Genomic DNA, 12,934 nt, shown 5'->3' with positions numbered 1-12,934 from the left:
ATTGTTGGTCTGCAACAGAGAATTAGGAGGCTGAAAAGAAATGCAGCAGCAGACAGGCTTGCACTGGAAAAAGTGTGGGATGAGGAAAACCAGTGTGAAACAATTTTGATACCATTTTGTACAGAACATGGCTAGGACTGAGTCCCACTGCCATACTGGAATATTGCAACTTCTTACTAAACTTTACCTTTGAAAGAACTGCCAAAAGACTCCTGGGAGGCAGAGAATGTTTTGGTGAGTTCATACACTGCTGAAAAGAGTTTAACAAATTAAGAAGGAGTATACTGGCAGCTGGCTTAGGCTTCCCTCTGATAATGCTGCTGCTGTTACATTTGCACAGAACTCTACCACCTCTTCTGTATAAAATCATGCTCACTGCACTCAAGACAGGTTTGGGTAAGCAAAACGAAGAATTTCTAAGGGAAACATGGCTTATGTTATTATCATAGTGGTTCCAAAAACCTTTGGTAGGTGCCAAATTCAGCCTGAAGCATAAGCACCAAGCATAAAAAATTTAGCTGTACTCTAACCTATGAAAAATAGCCATTGGAAGCAGTTCTGAAAGTTTCTTTAGATAACTTCAAGTCTACTCTGTCTCTTTGGTGCTGTATTATTTACATTGAGGGTTTTGTGTTTTTTTTCATTTCAGTCAAAAACGAAACCCAAAAGAGTAAAAGCAATTTACAACTGTGTAGCAGATAACCCAGATGAGCTGACTTTTTCAGAGGGAGATATTATTGTAGTTGATGGTGAAGAAGATCAGGAGTGGTGGGTGAGTATTTTGCATTTTCTGTCAACACACTTTGAAAGAAAGAAATTAAATCTTAGAGGTTGACATTCACTTCAGAAGATCCCCTGCTATGTTTCTAAACAACAAGAAAAGTTTCATTTCATGGAAAGCTGAGATGAAATTCCAAAAGTCAAACTTCATACAAACTTTTATATTTTCTCAGTCAGAAAAAAAAAAAAAAATCTACTGAAAACCTACTGAAAAACATGCACTCTGTAGGACTGAATTTTCCTATTGGGAGAAGAAAAGTAGCACTACCACAGAAAAAAATTGGTGGGAGGCTTGTTCTACAGGCAGGAAGGTCACTGTTGTTTATTTTGGTGATACTGAAATGTCATTTCAAGATTTAACTTGAAAAATATCTGGATTTTTTCAGATTGGTCATATTGATGGAGATCCCAGTCGGAAAGGAGCTTTTCCTGTATCATTTGTGCACTTTATTGTTGACTAGATTGCTACTGATAAGTGGAGACATTTCTCATTTCCAGCAGTCACAGAAATAAGTTTTGTTCTATTTCATTTCACCTACCTATCTGCAGCCACCTTGCCAGAGCACTGCCCAAGTCCTAGGTACTGTAGCTTAGTTTTTTATTGCCATCCTTCTGATTTTGGGACTTTTAAACTTTTTTATACGTGAAAACTTCTCATAAGCAGTTTACACTTTAAAAAAAAAACCTCTTCCTGTATTTTTTAAGGTGAACTGAAAAGCTTTAACAATCAAAATCCATGTGTCTGAATATGACAACATTATGAATGTTCTTATTGATCAATTCACTGTAATTTTATTCTCCCTTTTGTAACATGACAGTACAACAGTTCAGTGTTGCTTCCCCAGTCAAAGAAATTGTGTGTGCATCTACCAAGGCAGTGAATTTATCCAGTTCTTGACACTATTTGAAGTGTTGGAACCAAAGCATGCAAGCTCCTGCATAGTTCTGAAATGGAACTCATTCAGTAGCTTGCCATACTGGCATCAAGGATGTCAACAGTTGCAGAAGAAATTATTTTAATTATGTGTCTTTGGCCCGGTGAAAGTGAAAAAGTATTTCAGTTTACCACAGGAGAAACTTCTTTCTTTCAGAATGGATGTAGATATTTGCTTAAAGTTATCTGAAATGTGTTAGTCGTTGAACCTTCTAGTTCTAATTTTGTGAGCTTGAGACTGTTTTGTTTTTCTATGCTGCATGTGTGTAGAATCTGTTTTTTGAATGTTCTTTATGTATGTTACATCCATTTTGGTCATTTAATGTGACTACTGCTGGTTAACTAAACTATGGCAATATTAATGAGTTACTAAGTTAACTCAAAGATTTGAAAACTGCACTTCCTGAAATGTACTTAACTATGATGATGGATTGCAGAAGATTTCTTACACTTGTCTCATTATTAGCATTTAGACTTTGTTTTTAAATTCTTGAATTTTCTTTAAATCATCCAGCAATGTGTTCACAGAGAGAACATATTTGGTGGAACACTTAGGTAATTATCCTTGGTCAGTAAGATACCTGACACCTCACAGGTTCACTACGTTATGTTCTGATTAATGGAATTTGTGTGCCACTACCTTGCAAACAATGATAGTTTGCCAACTCACTCTGTATTTATATAGAATACCCACATATATGGTAGCTACACTGTTGTTAAACTTGTTTTACTGATTTGTGGACAAAAGCTAGGCCATGGATAGTTCCCAGTTGGTTGATGGAATATAAAACACCAATACAGATCTGACATCATTTTGATGTTTGTATATTGTGAAAATATACCAGGTTTTTCTTATGCTACAGGAAACAACTGAGGCATAGGATACAGAAAATCAATGTCTAGGTCACATTGGCTTTGATCACGTTATGTGAACATTGTATCTCTAGATTTATCAAGAGAGCTTTGAATTTCTGGCAAATGGTGCTTAAATTGGCCATTTCATATTGGAAGGAATGGAAACAGGCCACCACCACCATCTGTGCTTATTTGGAGAAAAAACCACGTTGCAAAAGTGCTGGAAGAGCAACACTGATCTCACCCTGTATCACCCTTCCTGAATGGTACCGTTGGTTGATGCCTCTCGGGCGTGTGGGTTCAGCCACGCAGATGTGTAACTTTCACCTCCTAGGTGCTGTTGCTGCAGTATAAATGGGGAACAAACTGGAATGTTTCAAGATATTTTTATTGCAAGTTGAAGCAAATTAGTCTGTATTTTCAAATTTCCCAGTAAAATGATAGAGTAATAGTTTAGCACTACAGTTTTATTCACTTACTGATATGTTCAGTTTTCAACACTATTTTGTATGTTTCTATCCCTGATAGAGTCTAGAGAGTAAATGGGCATATTATTTTGCACAGATCTCCTAATGTACAGTATTTTTAACACAGAATCTTATAGTGTATGTAACAATTCGTAGGTTAAAAAAATGATACAAATTTCCCTTGAGTTCTGCTAGAAGAGGAATAGAGTAAAACTTAAAAACCAGGAAACTTGTAGACTACAACTTAATAGCACTAACAGTGCAGACAGCTAAAATCACTAGGACCAATAAAGAGCAGCTAAGCAAAATTTATTCCTTGATTTTTTGTGTTTCTCAAAAGGTTTTCTCCTCTGGCAGAGAAAAATGAAAATCTAGAGCCTGTAGATATCTATTTATAATATAAAATTAAGAATTTTAAGTCCAAAATTTTGGCATATTTCATACAACTTTTCAAATCTGATTCAAAAAATCTGTTAATAGACAGACTATTAGGTTGCTGTGTTAACTGTTTAAAAAGGAGCAAGTGACACTTAAAATGCAGCTTAGAATGCTATGAGATGTATAATATTCAATTCAGTTGTTTTTATTTTGTTTAGTTGCAGAGCAACTGTATATATTGTATAACCTAAAATCAACTCTTATTTTCAATGTCCTGGATGCAGTGATTTATAATTAGAGCATGATTAATAAATTTTACTCTTGTTAACCAGTCAAATGTCTGGAAAAATAAAACTACTTTTAAAATCACTTTTTCTGCTTCTCTTCTGTTCCCTTGCATTGCTCATGCAATACTGTTCTTTGTAATGTATAAAAGTGACAAATACAAACAAGTATCACTTGAGGAAAAAATATATTTCTTGTGAACTTTAGCTGAACAGAGAAACTGTAGATGCACACTTGAGATTAAATTAAAGGGGTACAGCACCAAATAACTCCCTCTTACCCCTTTGCTTTTGTTTTATTCTAATATCTGGGTTAAACAGAATCAAAGTCTGTATTAACAAATTGTTTCTCAGACAATGAGGTAGAAGTAAGTGTCAGTTTTATTTTACATTTCTGCAATATTGACATTAACATACAAAACATGATTTAGGAAAAAGAGAAATTGTGTTAAATACAAAATTCTGTAATGTCCTGGACACTGAAGATAGAATCTTCAAGTCATGTTTTGGGAATGCCAGAGTACCATGTACAAGGCTGTGTGGCTCTTGTTTGCACAGTAAGTGTCTCCTAGGACTGTGTGTGGCTCCAAGCTGTGGGTGGTGTCACGAGGAGCCCCAGTGCCTCCCACACAAACACTGCTGCCAAAGGAAATCAGGACTTCTCCGACATTAAAACTGAATCAAAGGCTGTAGACAACATTTTGCAAATGGCTTGTGCTTGTTCCTAAAAAACCCAAACACACATGTCAGCACTTTCTGAAGAACGTCTAAACTTCTCAAAACTCATTAAAGCAGAATGTCTGTCCTTCATTTTGCTTTGTGAGACCAGATTTCATCTCTCTGGCCTGCAATAAGGAGAAGCTGTCTTACACAAGCTCTTTTGAACCAAGTCAGAGTTGCTGGCTGTCAGCACAGCACCAGCATTCAGAAAGTCATTTCTTGTGTTCTCCCAGTGCTGCCAGCCAAGATTATGTGTCATCAGAGCATCCCAACAATTCTACTCATAAGGGATCACCTCCCTTGCTTACAAATATGGCTGCATGCTCTATTACCAGAATTATTACTCCATCTCTTCCTGCTCCATATCTTAAGAGGTTTTTGTCTTTGGAAATACAAGTGGAGATAGGAGCTGCCATAGCACACTTTACACTGGAGAAAGCTTTCTCAGGTGACTGTAGTCTGTAGTCACTGGCAATTTTAGGGAATGTAGGTGTTTTCCTCAAAGCTGATCCAGTGTAGGCAGCAAGGCTGTTTTCCCTATGTCTGCCAGCACATATTTTTATCTATCTATATATATATACATATACATACATATATATATATATATATATATATATACACACACACATATATATATATGGTTTCTTTGTTGTTTTTTTTTTTTTTTTAATTGGGCAATGCTCCTTGTGCCAAAAAGCCTTCACAAGGGCCTTGGGTTTTAGAATCTCCTTTTACAATCAGAATTCCAATACCTAATTTAAATACTGAAAGCATAAACTCTTACCAAATTATTGCACTGATATACCCAGAGGCTGCATTCTTCAGAGGCTGCATCTGTTGTCTTCAAAGCCAGTAAACTTTTTCCTGCTCCCAGACCATCATCATAGCACACCATCCGTACAATCAAATAGAGAGCATGCCTATGTAACACATCCTGAAAGCACATGGCAAATAAAAGTTACTCTGGAACAGTGCAACAGATATTTCAGTTGTCCACATTTTTATTCTCACTTACAAAAAGAATACTTCAGATTTATTTACAGAAGGAAAGTTTTCCTTGGTGATTATTTTTTTTTTTACTGATTTTAGTCAAGATTTTAAAAAAGTGATGGTTAAGCATAAGTCTAGGTTTAATTTTTGCTTCTATTTTAGAAGTGCATTCCTATGTGGACTGTGAAGACAAGGTGCAAGAGTTGGAAAAGAGAAAGCTCCTGGGGAGACTTTGGGGTACTTCCCAATACCTGAAGGGAGCCTGCAAGAGAGCAGGAAAGGGACTTCTTACAGGGGAATGTAGTGACAAAAAAGGGATATGAATGGCTTGAAACTAAAAAAAGAGTAGGTTTATAGTAGGTTATTGAATTTAAGGTAAGAAATTCTTTACTGTGGGAGTGGTGAGGTACTGGAACACATTTCTCAGGGAAGCTGTGGATGCCTCATCCCTGGAAGTGTTTGAGGTCAGGTTGGAGGGGGCTTTGAGCACCCTGGTCTAGCAGGTGTCCCTGCCCATGGCAGGGGGGTTGGAACTAGAGGATCTTTCAGATGCTTTCCAACTCAGCCCCTCCTATGATTCTATGATGACATTCCTGGCCATAACCTGAAAGTGCCCATTCACTTCCCACCAACCCTCACTCACCCTCTGTGACAGCTGGGACACTCTGTCCTTCTGGCACAGAGGTAACTTAGAACAACTTATTTTTCCAGAGAATCCCCTGTCTCAGTCTTGGGAAGGATACACACAAGAAACTGTTCCCAGAAGAGGCTATAGACAAGGTCAGTTGCTTTTGGGGGCTGTGGCCATGTAGCTCTTTGTGACCAAAGCCACAGGATGTGTCCTGACTCTTCTACAGATCTCATCTGGGAGAATTCTACTCTCCATCAGAGCTGCAGGATTTCCACCATAGTCCCAACACTTCTGATTTTGGCCATTCCAGAAAAGGATTGGTAGAAGACACCCAGTACAAGGTCTCTGCAGCCCTACCCTACACAAAGCCTTTCTTCTCCAAGCCATCCTGCCCTCTGATCATACTCATGGGGTCTATTCCAGTCATACCATCTCCAGGGTCTCAGGAATTCTAGACAGCTCTGTTTCTATGTTCATGGCATCAAACACCTGTCTCTGTCAGCTGAAGGGTCTAAAGAAATTACCACTTTGATACAGAAGATGTAAAAATGGGCAGTGAGCTTGCTGCCTGTCTTGAAACCCTGGAGGGAGAGCCCTCCACTAGAGCCCTAAGGTCACCTTGCTGAAAAACATCTCCATCCTGACACTCACTCGGCTCATTGCTCACATTGCCCTCACCATCAGCAACTATCACACCACGCTCAGGGCAGCTGCAGCCTGCCTGAAACTTACTGGAAGCACCTTCCCATCTCTGTAAGAAAGATGCCAAGACTGTTCACCAAATTACTAGTGACTCTAAGGGTTGCTTGCTTGGAACTTGCTATAGTGCTGATGTGTATGTGGATTATCACTAAAAGAGGGATGATATAATTCTTTTGATTACACTTTCCTTGTGAATTAATTTTCTCCCATCCTTTCAGTATCTTGGAATTCTGTGAAAAGAATTTTGTGAACTAGCACACTGAAGGAAAAATTAAATGCTGACAGTAACACAGATGCAAAAAGCCAGAATTTGGGGAACAATGAAATGTAATAATTTGTCAGTGCAAGCAAGCTTAACCACAAAAGCTTTATCTGCTTGTGAGTGTTTTCAGCTTGAAGACAGAAAAGTGATGGATTTAGGTCTTAAATTAGCTATTTGATCTTTATCAAAGCACAAAGAAATTTAAATAATAGTGTAACCTATGCTTTTAAGGAGAATTATGAATTTAGGAGAGCAAAAACAGAATTGAAAAGAATTCAAAGTCTGAGTAACAACTACTACCCTTCCTCCCAGGCATTAGAAACAAGTGTTTTATTTTCTGAAGGGACCAAAGGAAACTTTTTGGCTCTCTTCAGAGTATTCAGCTATTAAGCAATGCTATTCTCTGTGCTCATACTTGAAGCTTTTATGAAGAAGCATCTGTGGGTTGTTGATGGGTCAAGGCTTCATAAGGCCAAGTATTCATGGTATCTGGGGCTCTGAGGGCAACCAGAAGGAAACCGCATGGCTGCAACACAAAGCTACACAAAGGCAACTGAAGGCCCTGGGGAAGAGACCGGATTTTTATTTTTAGCAAAGAAGCCACTTGAAGTGCACTAAAGGAAAATAAACTACATGTAGGAAGTGATGCAAACAAAAAGTAGAGTTGATCAATAAAGTGGAATCATGAGGCTTTAATGCTGGGGTGAACTCTCTTGGATTAGGAGTGCAAGGATGGAACTTAAAAGAGGTGGGCAACTGAGGTATTCTTGGAAAAACTCCATCTTTTGTTTTTCACTCTTCACAGAAATACCAAGAGGAATTGCCTTACTAACTCAAGCTGAGGAAACTATGGTCTTGACCACCACAGTCACCTACTTTCCCCCATGAAATAATGGCAGGACAGCCACAGATGAAGGAAGATGTGCCCAAAGAGCATTACCAAAGGCTTGCCTGCCTTTTGTCTGGTGCTCTATCTCAAAAGGAATGGCTTTTTGTCATAAATCCAACCAGGAAAACACAGCCTGCAGAGATATGACATGAAGAAGTGCTGCTGGGAGAGCTTGTTTGTTTAACTTTTGCTTAAATCCAGAAAGGACATTTTGGTCACACAGATCATCTACCAGAGAAATAAATGAAAGTACTTTTCAACTCTAATCAGAAATACAAGTTGGGTGAAGCACTTACATACTGATCAGATGTGGAAACTTTAATGCCATATTTGGAAACTCCCATAATAAACTCCTCTTCACCTGGAACAAAAGGTAACTTTCCATCTTGCTTTGGAGGGAAACAAACAAAAGCCTTTAGTGCAGACAGAAGGACATGAACAATGAAGATACATAACAGAAAACATATCTCTGTTTACTTGGGTCCACTGGGTCAGCACCACCACAAACCCTGCTCAGACCCTGATGTGTGGGGTTTGCCCAGCACTCATGCACCTGCCCAGTCTGTGAATGTTATGTGAAATACATTCAGAGGAGACAGGACATTAGGAGGCATTTCTTTACTGAGAGTTGACCAGACACTGGAACAGGCTTCCTAGAAAGGTGGTTGATGGCCCAAGCCTGTCAAGTGTTTAAGAAGCATTTAGACAATGCCCTTTACAAAATACTTAATTGTTTGTCAGCCCTGAAGTGGTTGGGCAGTTTGGACTGGTGGTTACCATGGGTCCCTTCCAGCAGAAACACTTTATTCCATTTTGATCTATTCTACTCTAAATATTACACGGTTCTAGGAATTAATTTATCACCTCAGGGGAGAGTTTGGCCCTGTGGTGAAATCAGGATGGCTGAAAAATCATGCATGGCCTATCATGCTGCACTGACCCAAGGTGATCTGTGTTCCACTGGCAGAACTTTTGCTGTTTGCCTGCAAAATAGTTTTAGCACATATTCAGAAATGTCAAGTTGCTACAGGATAAACAGACATTCTGTGCTTTTAAAAATACATTATCAGTCACCTAGTGAGAACAACCAGTTATGGCTTTTAGTAGAAAAGTAAGTGCAAGCAACCAGAGTTTGGCAAGGATGACCCAAATATTATTCAGGTTCTTTGGTGACAGGTTCATGAGTGATCGCAAGCAGAAACTTGACATCTTCCTCTATGGGAAAACTTCTACACTACTGAAGAATCTGGGGAGATATCCCTTTGTTGATACTAATCCTAATTGTGCTGGAGGCAATGTAACAGCTCTCAGGTGGGACTTGTTCAATAGGGACTCATGAAAAGGTCCTTGGCTCTGAGCCTGCTTCTGCAGAATGGTTCTCTGGGTACATCTTCCCCAGAAAATTTTAGAACTGTGATGGCTTTTGAGATTCAAAGGTTAATAGTTAAGTATGCCACTTTCTTCCAAATAAGTCTAAATTTAACAGATGTCAATGCACAGGATAAATTTAAAAAAAAAAAAACAAAACTACCCACAACCTAAATTTAAGATGTTTTGACTTTGTTGGTATTGCCTTTTGTAACTCACTTACCTGTGCAACATCTATGTAATTTATCAAGTCCAGTGGCCCTTCAAGACTTTTGCTCTCATTGTATTTCAATTTTTCAATGGCACCAACATATTTAACTCTGAATTCTGCACATGTATCAGAATTACTATTGCTTTGTCCTGCAACAAAGTAAAACAAAGCCATTCTGAAGACTTCCAAAACTGTAACAGTATTCTAATTGCTGTTAATAGGGCTAATGTACTAAATTCCCTAATTCTGAAGACTTTCCTCAAACACTTATCACAGTATATTAATTCCTCTTTAATGAACTGTACTGGGTTGATTTAGAACAGACCTTGGTAAAGGCAATAGCTTCGTATGCATCCATGATACAGCACTGTCCATACCAACTCAAACTTGGAGTTAACAGCCTTGAATCACAAAACATAGAAAAGCTGGTTCTACTTTTCATGTCTATTTTTTTTCAAATTAACTGTTTGGTCAAACAGTGGTATACTGTAATCTGGTGGCTAAAAACAAGTAAAATAAAATCTTATTCCATTATCTTGGTGCAAATGTAAACTTAGAAAAGCAGAAAACAGCCATCCAAAAAGCTGTACAAGATTCGTGGTGGTAACAGACTGATAACACAACCACGTTTTTCTTTCTCAGACACTTCACTTTGAAAATAGTGACTTAATCCTAGATGAATCATTAATAATACTTAGAGACCTAGGACTGTGCCTGTATTAGGCTACCTAACAGATTCACTCAGTATTACTGAAAATACCTATCTTAAGCATTTCCACTTTATGCTGTTTTATACAAAGACACAAAGTTAATCATGGTCCATCCATACCTGTTCAAGCTCTGATTGCATACCTGAACTTTTTGTAGAGTCTGTATCTAGGCTGGCCACAGTACTAGACCTGGAAAGTCCCCCAAGACTGGAATCTACAGACTAAGAAAAAAAAAAATCATCATCAGAAAGTTATGAGAATGTGTTAACAATTCACTTCTAGATGTCCTGCCTCAACTCTTTAAAAAAAAAACCCAAAACTCTACAGTATATGTTCTAGTTACCTCAGCAGCACAGGAAAATGGGGAGGACAAAACAGGACCACCTGTTTATTTCCTGATGTTATCTTTCTGCCTCAATGCAGATTGGACTGATAAAAGTTCATCAGGAACCCTTAAGAAATCTACAGATATTTTGAAAGAAGGAGGAAATGACAGAAGAAAAGAAAATTAATCTTAAGGTTATGTCCAGAGAAATCGAAAAAATAAACCTTAGGGTTATGTCCAAACTTTTCTGGTACTGCATTTTTACATGAAGAAAATGACAACTACATGCTTGTCACCAATACTTGAAATAAAATAGCAGTGCAGGAGAAAAGAAACAGCACCTTGGAAAATCCAGAATATTTAACGGATCCGATCAGACAAAACAAACACAATATTCAAAATCAAGAATACTTCTAGAGATACTGAGAAACCAAAAAGTACTGAAGAATAAATTCATTCTTGGTACCTAGCACCAGGAACTGTCTTTAAAGACAAAATTTAAGAACAAATGTACTAACTTTTCCTTCAAACTTTACTATGTGCTGCCAGCAAATCCTGTGTTTATGCAATTCACTGTGAAAGTGACTGAGTATCCATCTCAGAATACATGGGCTTTATGACTGATAAAATATTTTTAACTCTCCTAACACAATCTGAGGAATGAAAGTAGGAAATTGTCCGTGTGAGAAGTAGCATTTTATGGAAATCACATCCTACCATCAGCACAAGTGAACCACCGAACTGTTAACTTGTAACAAAGCAAAGTGTTTCACAAAGGGAATAAGCACCACATTCAGCTTACCTTGCTTTTGGTGCTGATTTCACTGCTTTGTGAGCTGCTGCTGCTGTGTCGCTTTTTTCCTTTTCTAAACATTTTTTCATAATTGGATCAAGGAAGATCTTCTAAGTAGAAAAAATAAAAATTAAAGCCTGTCATATCATCAAGGGAAGGAGGTCCAGGCAAATGCCAGTGACTGTGTCCAAAGTGGACCAAAAGTGGAAATTGGCACAGGACTCTGTGAATGGCAGTAGGAATTTTACTCTGCTGCTCTTCATGTGTAACTGGGGAAAGTTCCTCAAGCTCTCTGCTAAAACTTCCTTATCCTTCTGAATCGTCAGAAAAGGCCACGACCCAGTTAACAGACTGTTGCAAAGGTCAGTTCCTAACGCATATATAGATTTAGAAACAAGGCAAAATTTAAAAATTATATTCCCACCTAAATGTATTGGGTGACTTTTATTTGTGACTACAGTGCCCTATAAAGAGCACACAATCCCTGCTCCAATGACTGTGTTTCCAGTAAAACAAAAGTAAAATTGAAATCTATCCCCCCACCGACTAAACACCCCCCCCCACAAAAAACCCACAAAAACCCCCAGCCTACTTTTGAGGAACTACTGATTGGAATACTCATAGGAGCAGTCATTATCACTTAACATATTCCTTAAAATTAAAGCAAAACCGTGGTGCATTTACTGCATTAGAACTGAGTTCCTGGGAGTTCTGAGAGCATTCCAGAAGCATTTCCACTACCCCACCACCACCCTGCTTCACTTAACATCTGGCTGGCCAGTGTCAAGCAACAGGATGCTGGCTCTCCATTTCTCTGAAACCCTATTTCTCAGCTTCAGAAACTAATTATTTTCATTACAAAACTTCAGAAACTTTGAGCAGAGGCCAACGGAGGATGACAACCGACATAAGACAGCTCTCACAGCAGAAAATATTCGAAGAAGCACAAGGCGGAGCTTAGATGTGCGATGCAGTGATGGATCACAGTCCCTAGGCCGCCGCTGTTCCACCAACTGAGCAAACACCGGGTCCCTGGCGGACTAAAAGCCACTCTGGGCAAGCAGGGCGGTGTCCATCCCTGTCCCGAGCCCCGCTCCCAGCACGGATGTGCCGGCTGGAATTCCGCACAGCGCCGCGCCGGGCGGTTCTGCCGGCCCTGCAGCGGCCCGCGAGCAGGCTCCGCACCCGCCGCCCCACAGCGCGCCCAGACGAGCCCGCACAGCTCCGGCTTTCCGCGGAGCACTCTGCCCTGCGGGTGCAGGGCCCGGGAAGCCGGGCCGGGCAGCGCCACATCCCGCCTTCGCTTCTCTCCCCGTTCCTCCCTCCGTGCCCGGCCGATAACCCGACAAGTGGCTGAGCGATCTGGCCGCTGCTCACCGGGCGCGCCGGGCCCTGCTCGCTCCCTCGGGTGTTCCCGCTCCCGCTGCTGTTCCCGCTCCCGTTCCCGCGGCCGATACCGATGCCGTCCCCGCAGCCGCTCCCGTTCCCGTTCCCGCGGCCGATGCCGATACCGTCCCCACAGCCGCTCCCGTTCCCGCGGCCGATACCGATGCCGTCCCCGCAGCCGCTCCCGTTCCCGTTCCCGCGGCCGATGCCGATACCGTCCCCGCAGCCGCTCCCGTTCCCGCGGCCAAT

The 12,934-nt window shown here is 40.1% G+C and overlaps 2 protein-coding genes across 6 annotated transcripts in view; one reads left to right on the top strand and one right to left on the bottom strand.

The window, feature by feature from the left end:
- ASAP2 (ArfGAP with SH3 domain, ankyrin repeat and PH domain 2) overlaps positions 1–3,781 on the top strand; it is an 82,329-nt gene extending 78,548 nt beyond the window's left edge. For all 3 annotated transcript variants that reach the window (XM_079328017.1, XM_079328015.1, XM_079328016.1), the window contains 2 exons: positions 650–772; positions 1,167–3,781. In XM_079328017.1, the coding sequence (XP_079184143.1) occupies positions 650–772; positions 1,167–1,241 (198 nt within the window). In that variant the 3' untranslated portion in view covers positions 1,242–3,781. The remainder of the gene's footprint in view (positions 1–649; positions 773–1,166) is intronic.
- Positions 3,782–4,061: 280 nt separating this feature from the next.
- On the bottom strand, positions 4,062–12,806 carry ITGB1BP1 (integrin subunit beta 1 binding protein 1). Of its 3 annotated transcripts, none has more exons than XM_079328093.1 (7): positions 12,677–12,806; positions 11,309–11,409; positions 10,324–10,402; positions 9,484–9,620; positions 8,189–8,281; positions 5,203–5,352; positions 4,062–4,422 (listed from the first exon to the last, which is right to left on the bottom strand). In XM_079328093.1, the coding sequence occupies exons 2-7, from the start codon at positions 11,378–11,380 to the stop codon at positions 4,351–4,353; spliced, it is 603 nt and encodes a 200-aa protein (XP_079184219.1). In that variant the 5' UTR covers positions 11,381–11,409; positions 12,677–12,806; the 3' UTR covers positions 4,062–4,350. The 3 variants fall into 3 exon arrangements, with proteins under 3 accessions (XP_079184219.1, XP_079184220.1, XP_079184221.1); XM_079328094.1 differs by having other exon boundaries at positions 11,309–11,406; positions 12,677–12,802; XM_079328095.1 differs by lacking the exons at positions 10,324–10,402; positions 11,309–11,409; positions 12,677–12,806 and having other exon boundaries at positions 8,189–8,253; positions 9,484–9,619.
- Positions 12,807–12,934: the final 128 nt, after the last annotated feature.

Source organism: Erithacus rubecula (assembly GCF_903797595.1).
Source record: "Erithacus rubecula genome assembly, chromosome: 2".
Lineage (NCBI taxonomy): Eukaryota > Metazoa > Chordata > Aves > Passeriformes > Muscicapidae > Erithacus > Erithacus rubecula.
The sequence above is the reverse complement of the archived record's forward strand: the minus strand, read 5'-3'. Positions and strand labels throughout refer to the sequence as shown.